Source organism: Uloborus diversus, chromosome 9 (genome assembly GCF_026930045.1).
Source record: "Uloborus diversus isolate 005 chromosome 9, Udiv.v.3.1, whole genome shotgun sequence".
NCBI classification, from domain to species: domain Eukaryota; kingdom Metazoa; phylum Arthropoda; class Arachnida; order Araneae; family Uloboridae; genus Uloborus; species Uloborus diversus.
The window spans coordinates 75157353-75183035 of NC_072739.1; the positions used below are offsets into that span (position 1 = coordinate 75157353).

The following is a 25683-nucleotide window of genomic DNA, read 5'->3' on the forward strand; positions in this document are numbered from 1 at the left end:
AAAAATACACTAAGTTTTATTTTGTACACTTATTTTTCAAATACAACTATAACCAACAACAATGCATCAAGTTTCACTAGTGCATTGTAATTTCTAGAATATTGACCAATTACAAGGCTCGAAAATTTCTGTAACTTAACCACGGAGAGGTGGCGAATGAACTGGAAGTGGAAACAGAACACTTCATTCTGATATAGGTAGACTCAGCGAGAACGTGGAAGTTTTTACTGCTGTCTTGATCTCTCCGATCCTACCTATTTCAAAACGAAGTGGTCCGTTTCCGCTTCCAATTCATCCGCCTCCTCTCTTCGATCAAGCTATACCAGGTTTGATGATTTACTAGCATGACCTTGTTCATTCAAGCAAGGGAAACAAAGTCTTCTTCTTCAATTTGCCATTTTCATCGCACTTCCTGGCAAAAAGGGTGGCTTTGGCTCTAAGACTATGTCCAGCATATTGTGCGGGAGTTTTACAGTGACCACGCAAGACAGTTTTTGCAGAGAATGTATGGTTGATCCACCTGATTCCGCATTCGACGCAATGGATAGGATTTTCTGTAAATAAAAAATGTCATTGTTTGTGGTATCAGAATTGCTTCACTTGAACAAGGAAATATTTCGACAACTGAGATTTTGACTCACATGCGAAATTTTGGGTTTCTTTCTTTCTTTCTTTTGGTGCTTAATTGCACAGGTTTATTTTGATGAGGACTACAATCTGAGTGCTTGCCTCCCTTACGCATGATATATTTTTTATTGGACATATAAACAACACATGGAAAGAATTTACATCACAAAGAGGGGAAATTACAACCAGAGCGAGGGTGGGAGTCGAACCCACCGCCTCAAGTGTGCTAATGTCAAGTAGTCACTTAGACCGCTCGGCTGAGGCCCCAAATTTAGCGTTTGTTTTGTTCCAACGCGCGCTTAATACTAAATGCCAAACGCATTTGCCTCAAAAAGTGTACTTCTGTCAAGCGTCCGCGCTGACTTCCGGTACGTCATTCAACGCTACCTGGCGGCAATACAAGGATGACGTTGCTATGGAAATGGATCAAAACAATTCAAATCAAACTGTTAATTGGTTAATTTCAAAATTTAAATTTAGAAATTAACCTTCGCTACTAATTTCTAATACCTTCCGATAGGTGTCAGTAGCAGGTGTACCAACATTTAGTTGACCTCGTTCTCTCGATTTGAGATCAGTTTTGTTCTATGGTTAAATGCGAGAAAGCGGCAGGCATTTAGTATTAAGGGAGAGTTATTAGCTTTAGCAGAGCCTTTGGCGTTAAAAAATTGGGCGACAGTTGTAAAAAAAAGAAAAAAAAAACGCCAAGAATTTTAGTTATAAAACTCTTCCCGCTAAGCAATTATGTCCAATGATTACACGACGCATCGTTAAAGTACACAAGGGAATACCAAAAATATGTATTCTTGCAAGGCAAGGTAGTGCTTAATGTCTAGTAGTTAATGGAAAAGAGAAGGAGTCTACAATCTTCAAAGCTTATTTTAATACTTAAGTGATCTGCATTCCGTTCAATACGTAAAAACTCCCATGACATTGAAAAGAAGCGGCTGTAAGCTCCCGTGCAAACTTAGCGGCAAGGGGAGTACAAATTGAGACAAAAAACTCTTTTCTATATCATTTAGAATTTTAGAATGTTTACTTTACATTTTTGCATTTACGGAACTGTCTGTAAATAATTAAAAAGATGTTACACGAACGTTTTTTCGCACTTCTCACATTAATGTCATTGAAAATAAATAAATACCTTGCTTTCATTCATTCTTGTTATTATTTGATATTGCGGTACGTCGAGGCCGTTTCTCAGACAGAAAAGTGTCCTCCTGTATGAGCAAATGCATAAATGGTTTCCGTGAACAAAAAGAGACTGTATTTTATACAGTACGTAAGTACTTATTTACAGTAAGTAGGTAAGTCTATGTTTTGATAAAACTTGGGGGATCCGCCCCCTGCTCGCTAACGCTCATCATGATTTCAAAATGCTCAATTCAGTATTTTTTAATAATTTGCCTTTTATTCAAAAAGTTTAGTTTTTTGCCTAAATTTAATTTGGCGTGGTTTTTACAAAATTTGTCAAGTTTTGCCCCTTTATTTGGCTGTTTTCTCATTTTCTCTCTCTCTCTCATTCCCTTCGTCTCATTTAAATCTTCAACCAGGCCCGTCAATTGGGTAGGGGGGGGGGCACGAGAGAGCCATTGCCCCCCCCCCTGGTTTCAAGAAGTTAATGTATTTCTGGATGTAGTTATTTTCGACATAATACAGATTGAGTACATACTCTTTCACCCCTCCCTCCACTTCCTGGAAAACGATGAAACGATTGGCCTGCCTTCAAGAAATAGTTTGAAGCATTATTACAGACTAGAAAATATAAAACCCGATACATTCAACCAATCAACTCAGGAATATAAACAACGGTCTCTGCAAGTTTGAAATTTAGTATACAAAGTTTGCTTTGTGGCAAATATTGTTACGAATGAATTACATTTTTAAACTATTCATCAACTATAAAGTCGCCCGTCAAGGTACGGCGGGTGAAAATTGCTTCTACTCTTCTGCATTTGAACGAAGCAATTGCCTGCTTGGTGATATTTTGATAGTTGAAATTGTAACCCTAACTTCAGTGGATTAACCCTTAAACTCCAATTGGTAGCGTTCATTGTTGACCATTCTTCCGTTTCTTCATTCCCCTGAAATGACACAGTCTTACCAGTAAGACAGTTAAGTTACCGGATCGAGTTCAGCCTTGTCACAATAAAGCCTTTCCCTGCAGGTTAAACATTACCAAAACATATTATCACATTATCATGCCGTGGCGCGAGTTTCATTGTTGAAAGATGCGGGTTTCTCGATCATCGGCTATTATTTATATGAGGATTGTACCCACCAGTTAAATCAATAACTTTTACAGAAGATTTGACATTTTTCCATTCTTCTTCTTTTACGTCTACTATCAAGTTGCTCTTCAAGAAAAACATATTCAACGTCGGTAAATACTTGAATAAACTGGTGCCGATGGTTTTGATTCGATTCCAACTGCAAAAGAGAAGGCAAGAGAACCTTATGTAGTTTAATAATTTATATAGCGCATTTTGCAAGTACATTTAATGCATTTTAATCACAAACTTATTTCTTAAATGGGAAATGAGTATGTGATCACCTTTGATGTTATAAGTATTTATGCATAAACTAGAAATGTGACTAAAACAGTACATCCACCTAACGTGGTAACCGTAATATGTAAATTTGAAATGTTTCGAATGCTCTAACTCCTAGTGCACGATTACAGTCCAGTCTGTACTTACGCGAGGGATGCGGTCCAAGACCCCTCGCGTAAGTCGGAATTTTGCGTTGTGCAAAAGGTATATGATTTTTTTTATAAACATACCTAATCACTATAGACATTTGTAAATGCCCCTCAAACTCTGTTAAAGCATTTCTTAACTATGTACTATTTCTTAACTACTTGTTACAGAAAGAAGTGAGTTTTATTTTTAAAAAGCTGTATTATTCAACATAAAATACTGTTACGATCAGGGGCGGACTGGCCCATCGGCCCGCGGGCCGATGCGTCCTCCTGCCCAGGGCCTGATTACCGCACGGTCCGGCGGGTCTGCGGACCTGGGCACCACAAATTTAGGGGCACTAAAATAGCTTAAATTAACTTACTTTTTTCCCTTTTTTTTCTGTTAAAGTGAAAGTTCCTTTTCAGCTTTGAAAAGAATCAAAAACCGTTTGAGAAGCTGCGTTTCTCTGGATAATTTACAGGCGTTTTTCTTATTGACCATTGAAAATTCTGTGGCATCAAAATTAGATTTCGATGATGTGATTGACACATTTGCCTCTGTTAAAGCCAGAAAGAAGCCTTTTTAAAGCTTAACGTCAGGATTAGTTTTTTTTCTTTTTTGCTATTTTTGCAGTTTTAAATTGTTTTTTAATTCATTTTCACCTTAAGGTAAGGCAATTTTAACTATGATTAGTATGGTGACTATCAAGTGTTTGGTATTCAAATCCCAGGTTTCTGTAGAAATGTGTAGGTTTCTAGTGTATTAGGTTTCTAGTATAAAACATAGACTTTGAAATTGTGCTTATTTTCTCATGGGGGGGGGGGGCACCAATTTTTACTCAGGACCTGAGCACCAGTTTGTCTTGATCGGGCCCTGCTCCTGCCTATGTGACCTTGCGCCCTCAAGTATGTAAGCTTTTTTTTATTAAAAAAAAATTAGATTTATTTTATTTTCTGATTTTTTGATGCAACTTCCTTTTATTTCTTTGCGCTAAGAAACCTGTGCGACTTCACTTTGCTTTTTTTCCCCTTCAAACCCGTAAACCTGTTTACCATTGTGTGTGTGTGTGTGTGTGTGTGTGTTTTTTTTTTTTTTTTTTTTTTTTGCGCCTTTCGGAGATTAAGATTGAGGGGCCTGTGTGGCCCCTCGTGTAGTTTGTTGTTTAATAACTCGGATAATATCTAACGGAACATAATGGAATTTTCTGACTTTTCATTATATGACACTATTTGAATGCTTGTTTAATCATTTAATCATTCGCCTCATAGTACTGTTAGTATTGATCCTTATACCTAGAAAGACGGGAGGGGCCGCAGTTTTTTTACAATTAAAAAATTTATTTTTTTCCTTTCTCCTAATTGTTGTAGCATAAAAAAATGCCATTCACTCTAGTTTAACCTGTAACTTCCTCTTTATGCAGCTGATTGGATATCCAAATGCTGTAAACAGTACCAACTGCTTACCATCCTAACGGTGGCCATTGCTCTTAGAAAGGAAAACTAATTCAAACTTTTGCCCAGTATAGAGAGAAAAACTAAAAATAATTAAGTACTAAGTTTTTATTTAGTTATGAAAGAAGGTGTATCAGGCATGTGGACTCCCTCAGGAAGAATTTTCAAAAGAATTCACTCCAAAAATGGGTAGGGGCCACACTGGCCCCTTCAGCCTTTCTAGGTATACAGAAAATGTCAGTCGTTCTAGTGTTAAGATTGGCACCCTCTTGTGGGATGATGCACAAAATCAATGGGAAAGATATAGTATATAAAATAAAACAGTACGATACGCATACTTTGCACCAATAGTAAAATGCAGCACAATAACAGCACTGTGCAGTAGATACACTACATAATTATATTTATAATTTAAAAAATAAAGACGATTATTTATGCTGCGCGATCAGATTGTTATTAATTAGTTTCCTTTTGACAGCACATGCTCATCAATCAACTTGTCAGAAGAAGAGGAAGAAGAAAGTGTGATGGATCTGCTTTCTGCCGAAAATATTCGTGTTGTGGATGAGGAATTCGCGTCAACTCCGAAATTCATTTCTTGTGAAAAGCTCGCGTTATAGCCATTTCGCGTAGGTCGAATTGCGTCGTAGCACGAGTCCACTGTAAGAAACTGAGACCCGTGTAGTTATAAGAACAATAAAGAAAGTTTCGGGAAGGTTCACATCAGTTTAGTGTGTTGAAAAAATTAAAAGTGGTACGCAAACATTTTTTTCTTTTCCGAAAAGGTTGCCATTCCTGCTCTGAAGAAAGTCGACTGTTTGAATTTCTCCAGAGACAGCGAAAATAGAGGCTTCTGCAAAATCTCAGTTTCTGCGCAATCATTTTCTGGTTTTGACATCAGGGACACTAATTTGCGCATGTTTTCTTTTTTTTATTTTTTGGCCCAGCTTTCAGTTATGGATGTTTCATTTGAGATGAATTGTCGGTATAATTATTTGAGTAATTTCGTTAAAACCGTGCCTCCCAAATGTTTTGAGCAGTAAACATATCCTGAAAATAAATTTTTCAATCTTCACAATAACAGTATATTAACTAATTGTGCCTATTTTCGTAAAGAATAATCGTAACCCGTCTTTATTAGTAAAAATTATGCATTACCCACATTGGCTTTGATTTGTGCTGCTTTAAATATAAGACTGTTTGATACTAGTTTGTACTATATCATTCATACTTGAAGAGATTAACACATAAAAATTCCTTTTTTTTAAAAATGGTTCACAAAAAAAAAGTCAAAATGTTTTGCAAAAAAAAAAAAAAAATTAGCACATTTAGTTGTAATGCGTAGAATAATATAAATGAGTTTGAAAAGGGAATGAAAATTCCAAATTCCTGAAAGGTTATTTCAAATGTTTCTGGCATTTGTTTTCTACTGCAGCGTTTCTTAATTTCTTTTATTAGTGGAACCTTTTTTACTGCTCACTTTTTCATGGAGCCCGTGATTTTTCGTCACCAATTTGCAGTGGCGTAGCCAGGATTCTGTTTTGGAGGGGGGACCAGGTTCAAACCTCAAAAAAAAACTATCACATTAACTATTTGTATTTGTCATTAAACAGCTAATTAAATATATTTCATTAACGATCATGCTAATTATTGGTAACTGCTAGTTATTATTTGTTATTGTAAAACACCAATACAACACTCCCATTTGTATATTTTTTAAAGGGACAAGAATTTAAGGGACTCAGAATTTATGAATGAGTTTTTGATTAAAAACATTTTAAATTAAGAAACGAAATATTCATGTTTTTTACCTTCAAGCAATAATATTAATAATTCACTTAAATTGACACGGAAAAAGTTTTTAAACCTTAAAAATAAAAGTGTCTTTAATTTCTTAACAATTTTTTAGTTATTTATAAATTATGGACTTAGATGTTACTATGTGTTAACGTCAGATAGAGTGTGAACATTTAGATGCCCTTGACCAGTACTGCTCCTTAAATTGGTCCTTAATCGTTAAATGTTGAAATTATCCTCTCAAATGTTGTCAGAGATATAGGGAGAGTAGCTGGTATCAAGAGCAGAATATATGAAATTGATGACAAAAATCGTAATTTTTGGTGTGCACTTCCAAACTTTTTCCAATACTGAAATCACTTTTAAAATATCTTTGGTGATAATAGGGGATTAGAAGTTTCTCCCGGAAGTTTTTCGAAATAGAAGTTTTTAAAACGCAATTTTAGCCAATCTTTGGAGACATTAGGTGAGAAAAAGGTGTTTTGGGATTGATCTGGGAAAAATCGTGAAGTTGAAATCTTGAAGGCACAATTTCAAGCTATTTTTGATGAGCTGAAATTTGCATCATTTTATGCAACAAATAAAATTATTCCTATGGTGACTAACTATTAGATTCGAAAATAAAAGTAAATTTATTTTTCATTTTGAAAAAAGCTTTAGTTTTATCACTTTTTCAAAGAACAAATTTGAAAGTTGCGAAAAGAAAACATGCAAGTCTCATCGAACCCCTGAGAGAGCTCCGTAGAACCCTGGGGTTCCGCCGAATACAAGTTAAGAAACGCTGTTCTACTGCATTGTATCTAGATCCCTCTAATTGTAACAAGTACATAAAAATATTAACAAGAACAAATACTAAATTTAAAAAAAAAAAAACTCTACCCTGATTGTCAATTTTATATTAAGATGAATCTCACTGGTCAGAACACATATAAAATTAAAATGCGTACACTCTTCTGTTTATTTATTTTTTCTAGATAACGTGGGGGGGAAGACATGAAAAAGAAGAGATAAACACAGCTGCTAAGTTTTGATAGTCGCAAAAGCAGAATCAAGAGGGGAAAATCCTTTTAAATGTAACAAAAAATGAATTACATGTATTTTATTTTTTAACAAATAGAAACTGGCAGCAGATAAAAATTTTAAATCATTGAGCTTTATCTTCTTATCTGCTAATGAAATCCTCAGTATTCGCGGAACAAAAGCTTAGAATTGAATTTAAAATTTACTAAAAATATTAGTAATTTCATTTTTTGTGGATATTCCTGAGACAGGCGCAGAAAGAACAAGAGCGTGGCGTGAGAGAAAATATTCGGGTGAAGTGACAGTTCAGAATGTAAAAAAAAAAAAAAAGAAAAGCTAAAAGCTTCACTTCTATCGTGGGTCTTTATGACACACTTTTTTTTTAAATATCTAATTATTTAAATTTTTATTTAATATTAGTTCCTTTTTGGTCGGGGGGTTAATTAAAATATTATAACTGGTACGAACAATATTTGCGTATGATGATAAAAATAGAAAAGGCTGGCAAATAGGAAACAAAATCTTACTTTATGTTCAGCAACGTTAGATTCTTCAACTCCTTATTAAACATGCTAGATACATCTTTCAACATGTTATGGCTTAAATCAAGGCTTTTCAAATTAGGCATGTTTTGCAATGCACCATGTTCCACGGTACGAATACGGTTTCTCGTCATGTTTAGAACCAATAGCTGTCTCATTGGTAACGGAAACAAAAACCTGCTCAGAACTTCTAGACCTCCATCCGTGAATTCGAAACGTTCCAATTTACTCATACATCCCGTCCAGGAGTAATTACCATTCGTATCAGTTCGGCAAATGTCGCAGATATTTCCAGACGAAGAACTGTTGGTGACAATAAATCTGAAAGAAATGGAATCAAAAAGCTATCGCAAAGAATATTGTGAAATTTTTTTCCAAATTAGTAACTTCCGAAATCAAACCGCTGAAAGTTCAGTGGCTAGGGGCGAGCACGGTGGGGGGGGGGGGAGAAGGGGGGGGTCCTGTTGGCCCGGGTCAGAAGTGGGTGAAGTACTTTCTGGCTGACTGGCTTCAAACTTTTCCAGATTTTGAAGTCCTTTCACTCATAACGTTGACGTGGACGAAAACATTTTTCTGCTAGTTATTTCATTATAGTTCTATTAAATTATGGAATCGTCGACAACCTCAAAAACATTGGAGGAGATTCGGGAATAATAGGAAAGCTGCACATGCTGAAAAAACATTTCCGAAGTTGGACTCATGATTCATATTACGAACGTGGCACAAAATGCGGGGTGCCCACCTTGGGGGGGGGGGGGAGGCACGGCACAGTCTGCGTCATTGAAATTTTTAGAGTTTTTAGAGGATGTTTAAGGGGTATTTCTCTCTTTTTGGGGGAGCATTCGTGGTACAGGTGGCGCCCTTGCTCTTAGAGGGGACACCCTTAAAAAATGACGGTATCCCATGGGTTGTGAATGCGCTGGCGGCGAAATAACCCTCCAGCACTCCAGCACTTGCTTCAATCCATTGCATTCTACGCAGAGTAGTGATGGGCATAATCGAGATCTTTTGATAATCGAGATCTCGGGAATCGAGTACTTCTGATAATCGAGTGATTGATAATCGAGATCTTTTCAAGTTGATCACTCGAGTGATTGATAATCGAGATCTTTTGAATTTGAGAACTCGAGCGATTGACTTCTCGAGATCTTTGGAATCGAGTACTCGAGCGATTGACTTCTCGAGATCTTTTGAATCGAGTACTCGAGCAATGGACTTCTCGAGATCTTTTAAATCGAGATCTCGAGATGTTTTAAATCGAGATGTCGAGATGTTTTAAATCGAGATCTCGAGATGTTTTTAATCGAGATCTCGAGATGTTTCAAATCGAGATCTCGAGACGTTTAAATCGAGTACTCAAGTAGTTCATTTTCTGAGCTTTTCCAGAATTGAGTAGACTGCTACAGGGGCGCCCCACTATAAGGGGGAGGGGGCATGATGCGGCCTGCGCCATTGGCCGGTTTTTTCAGAGTGTTTTTTATCTCATTTTCGGGTGGGGTGGGGGCATGGCGCAGCCTGTGCCATTAAAATTTTTAGGACTGGGTTTTTGAGAGGGTTCTTTAAATCTTATTTTCGGGAGGGGTCGGGGGGTCCATGGCGCTGCCTGCGAAACCGAAATTTTTATAAAAGTGGTTTTTTGAGAGGGTTTTTTAAATCGCATTTTGGGAGGGGGGAGCTCTTTCTAGACGGATGCTCCGTAACATTTGAGAAGGTGCACCATCGCCCTGCGAAGGGGGGGGGGGGGGGTGGATACCTTTGACTTTTGGAACAGTTGAATTCCCGAGTTGTATTGGCAGGGGTGCTCTCGAAATAGGAATGTGCCATCAAGCCTATCATTTAGGGGTATAATAAGGGGCGAACCCTCCTGGCTTTTAGAAGTTATTGTACTCATATAAATGAAATTCTTACTCTTATTCGGCATAATATGCAACTCGTAGGATACTCTTTAATCCCTCCTCCTCTCTTGTAAAGTTCGAAATAACGGGCCTGCCCCCCTCCCCCAATTCCTTGAAAAAATCTAGTTTTTACGTTTCAGTGGGTCTAGTTTTTTTTTTTTTTTTTTTTGTTGTTGTTTTCCGATAAAATGAGCAGATACACCCTTGCCCCCCTACCCTCCGGAAAAGTTCGAAACGCAAGACTGTTTTAGGGGGGTCAATTTGATAGATTTTAGTCTTCATTTAGGGGTCGCAATCCTTGGGGGATGCTGGTTCGACGAGATTCCCTGTTAGCTTGTCAGAAACTAGGAGTTCGGCATTTGGGCGACTCGGCTCGGACTAGTATAAACTTTTATAGGTTTATTGGTAGCGGCTAGAAAACTGGAAATGTGCCCTTGACTGTTGATAGCTCTCAGGGGACGCCCCGTAGCGATTGAAATGGTATCACCCCCCTCCCCCTTTCATTTCAATTTCTGTAACGGATTGATTTCTCGATTTTTTTTACATTCATTTTGAGTGATTTATTCGAACGGTCATGTATTTAAACTAATGATTCTCAGATATCACGTGGTTATTTCAAATGCTTTCGGGCACTCAAACACAAAGTTAATAATGTAAACAAGTAGGGGAATCGTTGCTCTCTCTGAGCAAAAGGACTCATTTATTCTTATTTATTGCTTTGCTTTTTTTTTATGTTCTTGTTATTAGTGGAATTATATTTATCTGACTGATGCATGTGGAGGGCGGGTAAAATATTTCTGGCTGCGTTTTCCAGCAGATTGGGATTCCCGGCGCATTGAAAGTTATAAGTGTGGCTTGAATTGCATTGAAGTTCATGATTATTTTTTTTCTTTCTTGATTCGCTCTTTGTTTTTTTTCTTTTTCATTCGCTGACTTGGGGGAAATATGTGATAACAGTATAAAAGTGTAGGGAGTAAAGTTGAAATATTTCTGAGTGCATTAAAAAGAAATATGGAAGTTTGTCGTGAGGAATTAATATTAGCTTCCACTCTTTGGCCCATTTTTTTTAAAATAAAAATAACATTTTATACAGATTTTTTTTTCTTTTAAATTCCATACGTAAGATATTTATGACTTTTGTGCGTAGCATTTATTTTCGCGTGCGTAGTTGAATTTAAATGTTTTTCTTGTTTTACTCGCTTCTGTTTAAGTCATATTCCTTATATTTTCAATGTGATATTCCTTATATTTTCATAAATGTTGATTAGTATATTATTCACTCAACTTAAAAATTTGGAGTCAATTGATGTGCTGATTTTATGAGATTGAATAGTATCAATCGATATTGGTATTGAATAGTATCAATCGATTGAATAGTATCAACTTTACAATTGAATGATTATTGTAAAGTTGAGGCAAAACTGCTGAAAATGCTTTGGCTCGCGACGGTCCATTTCGGAACTTAGTTTCATAGCTGCGCTTGATTTTCCGTGCGTTGGTCCTCAAAAAGGTTTAAATTGATTACCAACTTTCTCTAAAAAGCAGATTACGTATCCGGTTTTCAAATCATCCGAGACGCTCGATAACCGAACATTCGACAACAAGCAATATATTAAAGAAGGATCCCCCACGATTGAGAGGGCAGAGGGGGAGGGGGGGTTCATGGCGCAGTCCATGCCATTGAAGTTTTGAAGAGAGGGTTCTCCGTCGCATTTGAGACATGAATGTCATCGCCAGCGGGGAGGGGGGATGGGCACCACTGCATTTTAAACACAATGCGTTTAAACGTTTCACAAACGTTTTAACATGACTGTCACAGCGTTAACAATCGTTTTAAAACCTTTATCTCAACAAAGTTGCTCTCTGAGTAACCCCATTCGGAAAAAAGCACTTGAGAAGCTATTATTTGATTCTGAAACTTTAGAGAATGACAGGGGTGTCCGTCCGTCCCTGTGAGCAATGGCACGCATCTTATGAAAATTTCTCCCTCCCCCCTCCCCCTAAGAAACAATAATCCGAAAAAGAACCTAAGACCACCTTAAATATTCAATTACACTACTGGTTACTTACTGGTTCAATATATTTTTAAGTTTAACAATTCTCAAGTTTAAACCTGCTAGTGTCGCCCAAAGACCCACCCATATTATCATTATCCCTCACTTTTTAATAAAAATTGTGCATATTTGATCTTAATAATTGTCAAGTTCAAAACAGTATGGAAAGCGTTTCTCTACCCTTTGTTTCAAGATTTCACTACCGGATCACTAAAGGGCCGGATACAAAAAACCATTTTTTGGGGGGAGAGGGGGCTCATGTTGAAGGGAAAGCCCCCACGCCCATGAACGAAATTCCTGTTTTTGGTACGAAAAATGTCTGAATCTGTTTGGGAGTCAATAAAAAGCACCAAATCGGTCAGGAATAAGGCACCTGATTGGCAATGAAACGAAGTAGTAGTTCAAATATTTACTTTGGAAAATAATTAATGAGCTGAAAAGATACTGTCATCGTTGACATTTTATGCATGAAGTGTTTGAACACAATGTGTACGGATACTGTTGTCGACGGTTTAGGGTGGGGGGACATGACCCCCATGATTTTCCCGTTGTATCCGCCACTCACACAACACAAACCCCTCCAGAAATCCGCTCATATGATAATTAACAATTTTCGTTCGAAAAATATCGTTTGATTATTAAGGAATCTCTCAATTATCGAAAATTCGACGCCAAACATTCAACTATAAACCCATTCGAATAAAGCAAGCGAAAAGCATTCATTGTATTTTAAAATCATTCCAAATCTATCCATCCCAAGAGCGAAGGCGCACCACCTATGAAGCTCTTCCCCAAGAGCAATACCCCCAAAAGAGACAAAATCTCCTATAAATTACAATCCCGCAGTTTGCGTCAAAACTCCCCCCCCCCCCCTCCCCTCTTATTTGCACCCATAGGAAGGAATTACACAAGAAGTAAATCACTTGTTTTATTAAGGAATAAGTAAATACCTTAGTGCCGAGAAGTAACATGAAATAACAAACGTTTTGTGTCCCAAATATACAGAGTACTGCTGAAACGTGCTTTGGAGTTTTTAAGGTACCCTTTTTTGAACAAAATAGTAAGCTTTTGCGTACAAGGAGCCATTCATTAGTTACGTAAGGATGATTTTGGCATTTTTTGATCCCCCTCCCACCATGTAAAAGTATGTAAGATTTTTCAAACTGCTCCCCCAATTCTTAGGTAAGATTGATTCCATTCCGTTTTTCAAAACAATAAAATAACGAATCTAACATCACTGGGAATCGAAATTAAATTCACTATTATTAAATTAATCCTTTTTGTGTAATGAAATATTTACTAAAAAATTGGAATCTAGACTGAATGTTTTTTCGACATTTTTTTTTTTTTTTTGTGTATGATGCGATAATTATTAAAAATAAAACATGCTATGTATAGTGCGATTCTTTTATCATGTTTTACACGGTTCATTCTTCGTAAAACAAATAAAAAACAGCTCATCCTAATAATTTTTTTATTTTCCAAACGCAAATAAAATATATAATTCCCGTCAAACCACTTGACTGCACAATTTCAAATGTAAAACATCAACTTGGAAAATATTGCGTGAGAATGGGTTTGAAGCCCCCTCCCTCTCGGGACCCTTACGTAATTAATGAATGGTCCCTAAAGACATCCAGTAATGTCCTTACATCCACAATCTCACTATTTTGCGTTGAAAAAAGGGTTCCTTGAAACCCCGAAACACGTGTCTGCAGTAATCTGTATGGTTGGGCTCTAAAACGTTTGTTGTTGCCTGTTACACCTGTATCATTACCTAATGGTATAGTCGAAGGTGGACGTAAGGGGAAAGACTTCCCTCAGGTTTTCAACTTAAGTATTCCAACTTTTTACCTGAAATATAATTATAATTTTAATGCCTCTCAAGTTGGAACCTTATTAGCGCACCCACTTCCACCAAACATATCATTAGATTACCAAAGCATCCCAAATAATCATTTGATAATCAAGCATTCGACAGCATACATTCAATTATAACACTATTCGAATGAAACATCATTAACTTTTCAAAGCTAGCCCTCTGACCCCCCTAAATGACGGATCCGCCCCTGCAACTGAAACTCTTCAGAAGCAGAGGTGCCCACCCGCCCTGAGGACAAGGGCACCCCCCTCAATATCGCATAGACCACCCCACCGCCAAAAAAAGCGAAAAATATCCCTCAAAACACCCCCCCCCCTCAAAAAGGACATTCCCTAAAAAAGATTAACGTCCATTGAGAATTTCAATGGCGCAGTCTGCGCTATGACCCACCTCCCCTGTGGGCACCTCAGCTCAACCCGTCACTCCAAATTTTTCTGGGAAAAGGGTTAAAGGGTCTCAATGCATATCTTTTCGGAAGGCAGCAAAAACCATGACCATTCATAAATAAAATCATTAACTTTTCAAAGCCAGCCCTCTGACCCCCTAAATGACGGATCCACCCCTGCAATTGAATCACTTCAGAAGCAGGGGTGCCCCCTGAGGTCAAGGGCGCACCCCCTCAATATCACAGAGCCCCCCGAAAAATAAGAAAAATACCCCTTAAAACACCCCTTCCCCCTAAAAATGTCAATGGCGCAGTCTGCGCCACGATCCCCACCTTCCAAGGTGGGCACCCCTGTCAGAAGTCAACTATATTGAGAGGTTCATTCGATTCTCAAATCGATCAAAAATTACACTGCTCGAGTGATTGAGATCTCGAGAACTCAATATCTCGAGAGCTTAACATCTCGAAAACTTAACATCTCGAGAACTCAACATCTCGAGAAGTTCAAAGCGAGAACTCGAGCAGTTGATCGCTCGAGCACTCGGAAAGGACATACGAGAACTCGAGCAGTTGATCGCTCGAGTACTCGGAAAGTGATAATCGAGAACTCGAGAAGTTCATCGCTCGAGAACTCGAAAAGTGATAATCGAGAACTCGAGAAGTTCATCGCTCGAGAACTCGAAAAGTGATAATCGAGTACTCGAGAAGTTCATCGCTCGAGAAGTGATAATCGAGAACTCGAGATACGATAATCGAGAACTCGTGGTAATCGAGTTCTCGAATGATCTTGAATAATCGAGTGATTCGATTATGAGAACTCGATTATGCCCATCACTAACGCAGAGGCGTGCATGGGGGAGGGCGGAGAGAGAAGGGACACCTGTTGGCTCGGCCATGAGCTTGAAGAGGGCCAAAGATTTTTAAAACATGGGGTGAAATAGTAAAGTAAGAAAAACAACGTTAAAAAAAGCATAAATTTGCCAATTGCAGCAGACACGTGTTTCGGCGTTACGGGGAACGCCTTTTTCAATGCAAAAAGTAAACGCCGAAACACGTGTCTGCTGTAATTGACAAATTTGTGCTTTTTTTAACGTTGTTTTTCTTACTTTACTGTTCAGCACAAAGGTATTTATTTATCTTATGGGGTGAAATAGTATATGTAGGGACATAGGGGTAGGGGGCCCGTAAAAGTCATATGTGACGAGCACCAAAAATTTCTGTGCACGCCCCTGATTCTTTGTAGAGGATGCTTTTGGCAATCCCCACTATAGTTTCTAGAATTCTTGAATGTTTCTAGACCTTTGGATCTGATCTAGTGTCGTTACATCAGGTGCAATAAGTGCCACGACCACCATGTTCGGAAATAAAATTATTTTTAAACTTATCTAGCTAGGAAAGTTAGAAATCATTTTCACATTTCATTTTTTCATGTAAATGCAGCCGTCCCATTCCTGCCGACTTCCTGTGAGTGTTTTTTCATTTCTGCACATGTCATACTGCAAATTTCATCTAACAGTTCATCATAATTAAAGTTTCAAGAAATTTATTTGCAAACTAAAAAAGTCATTAAAATAGAGAAAACAGCAGTGGAAATATTTCCGAATTTCGACACAGTTAAAATTTAACACACCTAACTAATCTAACTAGATCCTGCGTCTTGAAATTATAAAAGTTATATGTAGAGTTAAATAACTATGATTCATGATGGATTGCGGTTTGAGTTTCGAAAGATACATGGAGAAACATTTTGCATTCTTAAACATGCATTCAATGATAAAATAGCTCATCTTTTTCGATGCAGGCTTGAGTAGACAATGGACAGCCAAGTCTCCTTTTAGTGTAATAGCTCAATAGTAGTGGTAGACTACGATTTCAGTGGTGCCATCTATTGTCAAAACGATGAAATTCACGGGTAACTCGCTTACTACGTGCATTAGTACCGTTACTTTTAGTTTCAATAATTCATTTTTGAAACTGGCGATTTTTGTGAAGGCTTCTTTTTTTAGTGTTAACCATTGGGCATAAACCAAACGTTGAAAATGATGTCACAAACTAATGTTAAAAATCGTTACATGTTACACAACCTACCTTTTTGTGTATGTGTTTTCACAAGTGTATTTTATTTCAGAGCAGGCAAAGCAAGTTGACAACTTTGTGTCGATGATATTGTAATCGGTGACTTTCAGCATCGTGATCCAATTATGAGGTAGCATTTGGTTGCTCAAATCTTTGGCTTCCCAGAAAGAATCATACAGAAAGAACTGATCTATGTCTAGAATCTTCAAAGATGCCAAGACATTCTCAGAAAGGGCTTCGGAGCTGGAAAGACGATGGCAAGAAATAATCGTAGTGAAGCGGTTCCCATTTTTCACGTTCAAGCAGGTGCAGGGGTAGATGTCTCTTCTTGAAGGACATGGGGATCCTGCGTAGACATTTACGAAGGTACAAATCGATAACAAAAGCAAAAACGGTAAAATCCTGTTGGGGAGAGAGAAAAAAATATTTTAATAAATGTTATTTTGGAATGAAAATGGAATAGATCAGCTGCAGAGTAAAACATTATTTAGCTCATGATTGTAGTCTTCAACTACTGTCAAACTGATTGTAGTCATTATAAAAATAAGCTATGAGATGCGAATATTGGTTGACTGGCACCACTGAGCACAGAAACTGTGGAGCGAGGACTGTGCGATGGAACCGTATCAATCTACATGCCCGGTCTTGACATCCAGGGACTGCAGTTTCGTCCTTGTTATGGACTTCAATCTGAAATAGTCGATAACCAAGCTGGAAGAAGATGTCATGCCATTGAAGCCGAGAGTGGCAAAAAACTGATAGCTAAAGTAAATTTAGCATACCAGCGAAAGTCCACAGTAATGGTGCGGTTAAACACGCCAGTGAAAGGTAGGTTTGGGTATTAAGCAGCAAATAACCAGTTTGTTTTTACTCTCAGGTTCAATGAGATGGCATCTGCCTCCAGCTCGATTATTGACAGTTCCAGACATAACCGGGCTGTCGATATTTTGCATGCATGTAGTTCTGCCTTATCCCTGGCTTATAATGCTTCACTCAGCCTTGAGGAAAAGAATTCGAACTTTCAATTGCCAGTAAGACTGGCTTTTACCAGCTTTGGAACTTTCAATTTCATTATCACAAAATGCCTAAGTTTTTTTTTTTTTTTTTTTTACTTTTAGAAATCGTGAATCGTTTATACAGACTACCATTTAAGGAGGGTGTGGAAAACGCCTAAGAACTGAACTGAACTGAGAACTGAGTAGTTACATTTCTATAAATTAGCCGGACTCGCGCACCTCGTAGCTGTTGTTATCAGTATGTGGCAGTCTTTAGAATTTTATCACAGTATGTAACAGTTCACAGTACTTCACATTTCGCGCGAGTTCGTTACAGAAATCTTCATGATGTGTTTATTAACTAACAAGTTTTGTTTGCAACTAACATTGTAGTTCATGTGTTATAATTAAATTGTTCTCAGTTAAAAGTTCAAGTATTTGTCCAAGTTGCTTGTGTCACAATTTCTACACGAAGAAATAGAAGGAATATCTGAAGACCATAGTTCAAATGATTTCATTGCCCCGCGACTTTTGGAATCGTTGAAGAGGTTAAATGTATGGCAAGAGTTTTTGAATTTAGAAACTTACTTTGACGCGCAACAGAGGGTCATGCTAAAGACTGTCCCCCCCCCCCCTTGGAAAAATCCACGGTTTTGGGTGTAAAAAAAATTCTGAAACTGCTTGGGTGTCAATAAAAAGCACCAAATGGGCAGGAATCCTAAAAAAAAAACCTTTAAAAATGAAATCATGAAAACTTTGTTATCCGAGCTCCTTCTCCGGGTCCGATGGCTAATGTGTCTGAGGACGTACGAAAGAAACAAAAGTATGAAATGGCACATATGTACATCTTGATACAAAATTGTGCAAATTAGACTTGTTCTTTTTAATTGTCTATCATAAAACTCATAGCTGCCTAGCCATTTTGAACACGTAGCAAGAAGCAATTGAGAGTGAATTCACTGAACAAAACTTATTTCGTGCCACTATTTCTTTAAAAGTAGTTTTGAACTCAATAAGTGTTAATCATTAGTCTCAAAGTCGACAAAGCTTAATAACTAACAAAAAATTTAAAAATAAGAACCTTGAATGGTTCTTCTGCTGCAATTTCTACTAATTCATTAATTTGATAAACGGCCAAATGTAACAATATAACCATAACAGTCGGCAAGAGTACGGGACTTTTGCCGTCCCGTATCTAAATTCTCCGGCATGCGGGACAATGTCTCAAAATACGGGACTGTCTCCTTAAATCTGGGAATGTTTGGAAAACCTATTATATTTAAAACTTCTTAATTAATCCAAAACCCTAATAATCTTAGTTATTTTTACTATAGACAGGTTAATGTTACAAACATTCCACTTACCTCATTTTCACATCCAGTAGAATAAACAAAATCAAGACAACTACACTGTGAAAATTGAATATCGTGAAATATCTAAGCAAACAAGAGAAACCTAAAATGCAAACAATAAACTAATTCCGAGAACGGAAACTGATTATGAAAATTTTTATGTGCCCAAATACATTGTTATATTTCTGTTATCTCAGCTTCGATTGGTTTCTAAGAAAGATCTCTTGGTGTTTCTTGAAGCACTTATCCAAGATAAATACCATGCCTGTTCTTGTTTCAAACTTGTCTTGTTGTTGTCCCCCTTTTTTTCGTGCGTAGTGGAGGCAGGGGTGGACTGGGTCTTCCAAGAGGACACCAACCTTGACTCCCAAAGTCAACAAAAAAAGTAATAGTAATAATAATAATAATCAATAAATAAAATAATACGTATAATAAGGCGCATATGTTTAAGGGCTCAAAAAAAAAAGGGAAAGAAAAAACGTAGGCGCTGATAGAGCGCATCGGCCCGCAGCTCGCCCCTGGGTGGAGGTTACACAACGAAGCACTGTTTTGTGAACTGGTTCTTAACTATATATTTCCATTTATTACATGAATTTTTACTGTAATTTAAAATAATCTGTATTATTCAACATAAAATATTGTTACGATGCACAAAATTATGAGAGAGAGAGATAAAATAAAACAGTTCGGTACGCATAGCATGAAGTAATAATAAAATGGTACACTATAACAGTACTGTACAGTAAGTACGGTATTTATATTTAAAACTTAAAATATGAAGGTGGTGATGATTTATGCTATGCAATCAGATTGTTATCAGTCTTCCCCTGACATTGCATGCGCGTTAGGAAACTCGTCAGAAGAAGAGGAAGAACAAGAACGAGGGATCTAATCTTCTACTTTCCGCCGAAAATTTTCGTGTTGTGGGCGAGGAATTCGCGTTAACTATCAAATTCTTCACTCGAGAAAAACTCGCGTTATAGCAATTTCGCGTAAGTTGAATCGCGTTGTAGCGGGAGTCAACTGTGAACGTTTTCAGTAGTCTTTTGATCCATTAGTTATTTTTTGAAGTAAATGATATTTGAAACACTGCTTCTTTTCATTGCTTATGAAATTGATTTGTGACGTTATGTCTATTAGAGGCCCTATTCCCGGGCCGATTTGGTGATTGACACCCAAGCAGTTTCTGAAATTTTTCGAGGGTTCGTTTAGGGGGGGGGGGCATTTTTTGCATGACGCCCTGACCTCCCCTAAAATGGTGTTCTGTATCCGCCTCTGGTTACTGGAACGTATGACGTTCGAAACTCTCTCCCGGAGACTTTCGAAATTAAAATTTCAAACAGGCAATTTTAGATTATCTTTTGTGAAATTTTGAGGAGAAGGTTTTTGAGGCCTTCCCCCAGACATTTTTTAAAAATTTAAGTCATATAGTGGCGATTGTAGACCATTACAGATAGTGTTAGGGGAAGAGACGAGGTTTAGGTAGTTTTTCAAAATTGAGGTTTCCCCCTCTCCCCCTAAAAAACCCCCGCAAGTTTACACTATATTTGATGATGTTGAGGGAAAGAGGTTTCGAAACACTCTCTTGGAGTTATTACAACATTGAAGTTATAAAAACGCAACTTTAGAATACCTTTGGTAACGGAAAAGGAAAAGAATGGGTCCGGGAACATCTACTCCCTCTTCAATAAATCTCTAAATTTTTGTTGTTTCACATAAAAATTATGTTGTAACCCTCCCCCTCCAAGTATATGTAAATACGTAGTAAGAAGTTTAAAGGCAAGTAAAAAAAATCAATCGCCCCCTCCTTGTAAAATTTCTGGATCCGTCCTCGTCCAAAGCACATTTTGCATTTCGAGAACAGGAAGAAGTCACAAGGGACTAAATTGGGTGAATAAGGCGGATGGTCTTTCACGGTGATTGAGCTTCGGTATGATTTTCGCGTACAACTTCTTCATTTTAAGTTTTATGTCAGAATTTCGTGAACGTTGTTTTGGGGATTGACAGCTCGTCAGCAATCTGTCAATCTACGGTCTTTAGGAACACAAGCCCGAATTCGTTCAACGTTTTCATCAGAACTCGATGTCGATGGGCGTCCTCTGCGAGGGTCTCCTTTCACGTCTTCTCGGCTTTCTTGGAACCTTTTCAACCACTTGTTCACGGTTGGAATTGTCTCCGTAAACTTGTTTCTAACTCTCAGAAATCTCATATCCATTCTTGCCTAGCTTTTCAGGAAACTTGATGTTGATGCGTTGTTCCTCAATCAGAGAGGCTCCATGCCATCAGCAGGTAAAAAAGGATAACTTTCAACAAGCAGCCACACACTCCTACTTTTACACGCAGAGCGTTCTGACTCGAACTGAGCCTTGAGGGGAGTGGCTACAACGGCGGTGCCACCTGGCGGCGCCTTCACGACGTCCTGATACGTCACCCCGACTTATTTATACGTATTTTCCAGACAAACCTCGAAAAGAATAGTACAAAATTAAACCTATCTGAAGTTTAAAAAATTGTAAGAAATTATTTTGAGTGCTAAAAAAAAAAGTCTCCCTTATTTTGAGAATCATCCTTGTACAGCTGCTAAAGTATGCAGTAATTTAGTGATGGTGTAAAAACAGCGCAAACACAACGGTAAACAACTATTTTTCTTCCAAATAGCAACTAAATACTAAAGGGGTAAGGGGGGTAAGGTGAACTGTGAAACTTTGTAACAAAGGGGGGAGGAGAGTCAATAATGGTTAAAATAATTGTGGCATTAATAATGGCCTTGTCGACTCTCGTCGCAACATGCTGTAGGCTCTCGATAAGTCGAAACTTTATTACTTGAATATTTCTTTATCTCGAAATTTTCATTCTGGTTCATATTTATTTTGTGTTTTCGACACAAAGTTGTCTTTATCTCTCGAATGTACTCCTTTTAAGTCGAAGTTTTTGCGAAAGTTTCGTTTTCATTTTATGCCTATAAGTGTAGCCAAACTAAGAAAAAAAAGTGTTTTTACCTTTAACATTTTACTTTGCTAATCAGCGTGTGTGATGGGGATAAGTTATTTAAATTAGTGTCTCCTTATAGTGTTGCAAGATTACGTGAGAAGTAACCAATTGGGCTACTTTTTTTCCGTGGATGACGAGCCTAGTTTATAGCTTAGAGCTAGAGCCTAGTCTAGAATTTTATTGCTAGCTATTCCTTGAAAAACTTAAAATTATAGATTTTTTTTAAAAAAGTAGCCTTTATATTCTGAATGAATCAAATAATCTGCTTTCAATACAAAAAGACGTTTTAAAATACGAACTGAAATCAAGAGAAAAGAAATTGGACCTACGACAAAAAAAACTTAATGACATTTTAAGACACGATTAAAAAATGTTAGAGCCGTCAAAAATAATTTATTTTCTCGAAGTCTCTTATATTTTCTGTAAAGATATTTTTACGTAGTGCTGTCAATTTTATCTGAACTCTACAATCTATCTATTATGCACTATTCCTGAAAAATGAAAATGAAAATTATTCCTTCGCAGAAGGTTGGAAAAGGAACCCCTAATCACTCGAACTACCGATTACTTGATCCAGTCCCTTGAGACTTCGAGTTATCGGGAACTGACTGTATTTGTTCAACTGTCATAGAACGGTCAGACTGTTTTCGCTGCAATGAAACTGTACTGACAGAGAAAGTGATTTTACAGAATTCATGCGGTTTTATTTAATCCCACGGAATCTGTTCTCAGCACTCATTTTTCAATTCCTAGTATTAGTTCGCACTCTCCCCTTATATGTATCTTTTTCAAACTTTCAATCGTTAATATAATACTTTTTATTCATCCACTCAAGCTCAAATATATTTTTTCTTTTACTTTTAGTGGATGACACTTGATGTAAATAGTTTTTTTTTTTCAAATATTAATTTATTAATTAAACTTTATTCATTAATTTATTAATTAAATTTAGTGACGCACGTTCAACAATTAAGCTTCAATTAGAGGGAAAAAATACTGACATTTCTCGTCAAAATCTTCATTCTTAAAGAAAGAAAAAGGCAAATCAAATATTCCCGAATAAACTAAACGCAAGCACAGAAAAAAAAGAAAGAAAGAAAGAAGACAAATCTCCAAATAATAGTCAAAAGGGGAAATTTCTATCTCAAACCAAAAACAAAATTTTATTTTGAGTCGAGAAAAAAAAAGGATAGCGACCTTCTAAATGGTTTTATTCACCCTAATTTAAAATGAGATCGCGCAAACGATAATTTTCCGATAGGAAAATACTGTTCCATTAGGCTTAAAAATGCTAATAACTGCTCTCCTGTTGATTTTACAGCCTTCTTTTTTTTTTTTTTTGAGCAATCACGATTGCTTATTGCTTTCATTTGACTGTTTTGATGTGCTATCACTTTATTTTTCCGCCAGCACCCTCTGCAGCATCACCGTCAACCGGCTCCTCACGATGCTGCTCCTCTAGCGAAAACTCTCTAGGTTGCGTCAATATCCTACACTTATACGCATACATACACATACATACACACACACACACAAGCACATACACACGCCTACACATAAACACACACAAACACATTCACACACACGCATACATACAGACACCTACACATACACACAACTACCCACACACTCATGCCTGCACACAGAAATAAACACACATGCCTACACACACATACACATACCCCTACACACAAACACACATACCCCCCCCCCCCCACACACACAAGCCTACACACACACACACACACGTGATTGCGAAAAACATAATTTGAATTCAAGAGGTCAAAGTTCAAATTATTTTTTTTTCTTAAATCGAAGGAAATAAAAGTACCCCAGGGGTATTTTTCGCGGACTTTCGAATGGCGCTAAAATCGATTGGATAACTGTTATGCGTAGAAAGAGCCATTTAATGCCATTATCGTTTTCTAAAATAAAAATTCGAACTGTTCGGTGCATTTTTCCCTTTCGAAAACCCCGACTACGTTCCTTCTCGGTGCCCCAAATACCTCCCTGCCAAATTTGGTCAAGATCCGACATAAAGTGTGGATTTGTATACGAAACTTACATGCATATATATACACTATTTCTAACTAATTTTTACAAATATATAACATTTCGAAGGGAACTACACAAATTTCTTTTCCAAGGGTCAAAATGCTCCACCACCGTTTCTCTTGGTATACAAAGATTGCCGTAACTGCAGTAAAGTAGAAATTGCCTTTTTTTTCCTCCTCTTACTTGTTTTATACCAAGTATCAATCCCAAGAGAAAAACTAATAACAAAGAAACCGATTACAACCGATGCTGAAATAATTAAATGAGAGTTCAAAATGGAGATTTTATTGTGAAAATCGGGAGTTCTCAATCTGGGAGTGAGAAACAGGGGAAGGCGTAGAAAATTTCAAAAAAAAAAAAAAAACGTTTTGGCATAGGGGGGGGGGAGAGTAGAGAAACCAACTTAGGTAAGACCACCAGTAATTGACTCTAAGGACTTATTTTTACTTTCTTTTACAAAAAAGGAAGTATTGTATTCGCGAAACAATTTTTAACTCCAAAATCGACCTTAATTTCCATTTTACTAACCCCCGAATGAATATTGGTTTTTTTTTTTTTTTTTTCGACTCGACCACACGTGAAGCCTAAGTGCCCAAGAACGTATAGAAACGCGAAATATCCATTTTGACGATTCCCGAGTTAACCACAACGAGTTTTCTCGTGACGTCTGTATGTACGTATGTATGTATGTGCGTATGTATGTCGCATAACTCAAGAACGGTATGTCCTAGAAAGTTGAAATTCGGTACGTAGACTCCTAGTGGGGTCTAGTTTGCACCTCCCCTTTTGGTTGCATTCGGGTGTTTCTAAAGGGGCCTTTTGTTAATTTAATTGTTTTATCATTGTTAATTTCGATGTAAACTCAAGTGGTGTTATAATTTGGCGGACACTTGGCGATATATCGCCAATCTTTTGGTCGCCAAGTTTTGTTGCCAACTTGGCAACAAATTTGGCGATTTTTTATTTTTATTTTTTAATCTGATTTCAATTCGGCCACTGTTGGTGATATTTAGAGAGTAAACTATTGAATCACATTAAAATTGCCAGTAATGGGGAAATGACATTAAATTGGAGTAAAAGGAAATCATGTGATGCACACATCAGCTCGTTTCTGTTTGTGAATATCGCTTGGAGCTAACCATCCGAGCGAAACTTTTATGAAATGATAGCTGCACCAATCAATCCCCAATTAAGATGCGAAGAGAGTTCGACTAATAAACTGATTGTGAAATTCTTTTTCTGTTTTTCAATTAAAAAATATTTAAAAGCTTGGATCATTAGCTGACATTAAGCGTGAATGCAAATATGCAGTTGTTGAAACACTTTATTTTCTGTAGTTGACTTACGCTTTAAAGTAAGAAAACATAAAATGTTCAATAAATGAATTTGTGACTTGGTATGGATACAGGAATCGTAGTGCCGGATCTAGGCGTGACCTTCGTGAGGTCACGCTCTATAGGAGGGAGCAGTCGGGCGCTGGGTTCGCCCCCCTGGTTGCCCGAGCAGCAACTTCTGGGGGGAAGGGGGTGCGACAAATCCACCGAAAATCTGCGTGTTATTATCGGTTTACACTTGATATAAAATTTAAAGTAAGTTGGGTACGGGCTGCAATTTTAGCTGTTTGCCCCGGTTCTGAAAAAATGGTAATCCGGCACTGCAGGAAGGTAAAAACAGCTATGGAAGCACCCTAGAGATGAGCAGAAATTAATTAAAACTCTTAATCTGTTGCAAACGGGAACAAAAATGATTGTTTTACACACATCAATATTACAAATGTTGACAATTTTTACGTTGGTTCCACTGGAGTCTAATTAAATAACCTCACCATCGCAAAACTGGCACTGAATTTGGAATCTCACTTCTATTCCCCAAATTATTCG

The 25683-nt window shown here is 37.4% G+C and overlaps 1 protein-coding gene across 1 annotated transcript; it reads right to left on the reverse strand.

The window, feature by feature from the left end:
* Positions 1-18: 18 nt before the first annotated feature.
* LOC129229904 (protein artichoke-like) lies at positions 19-18889 on the reverse strand. Its single transcript, XM_054864283.1, has 5 exons — positions 18770-18889; positions 16423-16812; positions 8104-8439; positions 2909-3057; positions 19-554 (listed from the first exon to the last, which is right to left on the reverse strand). Exons 1-5 carry the CDS (start codon positions 18772-18774, stop codon positions 355-357), a joined length of 1080 nt encoding a protein of 359 aa, XP_054720258.1. The 5' UTR covers positions 18775-18889; the 3' UTR covers positions 19-354.
* Positions 18890-25683: the final 6794 nt, after the last annotated feature.